This window comes from Humulus lupulus, chromosome 8 (assembly GCF_963169125.1).
Source record: "Humulus lupulus chromosome 8, drHumLupu1.1, whole genome shotgun sequence".
NCBI classification, from domain to species: Eukaryota; Viridiplantae; Streptophyta; class Magnoliopsida; order Rosales; family Cannabaceae; genus Humulus; species Humulus lupulus.
The window spans coordinates 71,074,278-71,075,778 of NC_084800.1; the positions used below are offsets into that span (position 1 = coordinate 71,074,278).

The 1,501-nt window shown below is 35.1% G+C and overlaps 1 protein-coding gene across 1 annotated transcript; it reads right to left on the minus strand.

Annotated features, from left to right (window-relative positions):
* Positions 1-479: 479 nt before the first annotated feature.
* Positions 480-1,103, minus strand: LOC133793870 (germin-like protein 9-3). Its single transcript, XM_062231118.1, has one exon. The coding sequence runs from the start codon at positions 1,101-1,103 to the stop codon at positions 480-482; it is 624 nt and encodes a 207-aa protein (XP_062087102.1).
* Between the last annotated feature and the right edge of the window lie 398 nt (positions 1,104-1,501).

Genomic DNA, 1,501 nt, shown 5'->3' on the forward strand with positions numbered 1-1,501 from the left:
AAAAGATATCTTCTGCGGCAAATTATTACGTTTTTTATTATTATTTGAATATATATATATATATATACAATTTACTTGATTAAGACATTTCATATCAACTTTTTTTAAGACAATATGAGATAGATAGATATCCAAAAGTGATATAAATAAATAAATAATTGATTTTGTTTTAAATTTAATTTACATAAAATTAGTTTAAGGGATTTGTCATTTTATAAATAATTTATTGAACAAAAGCAAGATTTGAAGTGGAAAAAAATCCACAAAATCAAAAAGCAATTAATATAATCCAGAGATCATGAAATTATGTGCATGAGATCTAAGTTCAAAATGAAATTTATTATTTACATATACTTCAAAACCTTAAAAACATGCATGAAAAAAGAAATTATTATTATTAATTATTCAAAAGCAAACCACCCAATATAACAAAACAACAGGAATCTATTACGTCATGCCTCAGCAATATGAGATACTCCTTATGGCTTGGAAGCAAGACCAGCCTTGAGCTTTTGAATGGTGGCAACATCAGTCTTGAAAGAGATAGCCAAAGCGTCATCGTCAATGTCAGTGGCGAACAAAGCCTTTGGAAGTGACGATGTCCCGGCGTTGGCGCTTCCGAAGGCCGAAACTGCAAAGGCAAATACCTTGGGATCGGCGTTGTATTGAAAGTGCACCAAACCCTTGGGGAACACAAAAATGTCGCCAGCTTGCAGTGTCTGTGTGTAGAGCTTATTGGTGGTGTCGACAAAACCTACCTCCAGAGATCCATGGAAGAGGAAAAGGAGTTCAGCGGAGCGAGGATGAACGTGAGGTGGGTTAGTCGTCCCCGCCGGGTACTGCAGAACGGCATAACTGACGCTTTGGCCATTGAGCGCCGGGAACTCGCTCATGCTTACTTTGGTGACATTGAAGGTTGTAGCTGCTGCTATGGTTCTGAGAGCAGTGTAAGTGAAGAATGATCCAGTTATTTTGGATGCACTCAAGTTTGGTGGCACTACGAAGTCCGTAAGGATATCTGGATCTCCGGCCATTGTCATCTGCACAATGGCAAATGAAGAAATTAGTAGTGAGAAAAATTTGAGAGAATTTCTTGGGGCCATTTTCTTCTTGGTATTTTTATTTGCCGATCGATGTGGTTGGGTTTGTATTCTAAGATGCCCTTTTATATATCGTCCTTGGGTTTGGGAGATTTGTACGTTTAGTTTGGTTACCAAATTTACGAGGTTAACTACAGATGGATATTACAATGTCGTTCTTGTTGTACAGTTTTTTTGTTGTTTACATTAGGTGTAATCTACAATTAATATTTTGGTTTTATATCTTCGTCTCTTGTGAGGAATGGGAAATAGATCACTATATTGTATATATGCTCATGCGAATATAACATCAGGATATATATATATATATATTTATATATATGAGGTGCAGACATATTCCAAAATACTTAACTAAACTTTTAGTTTTTGTGTTTCATTAGAAGAACACTTTATATTTATAA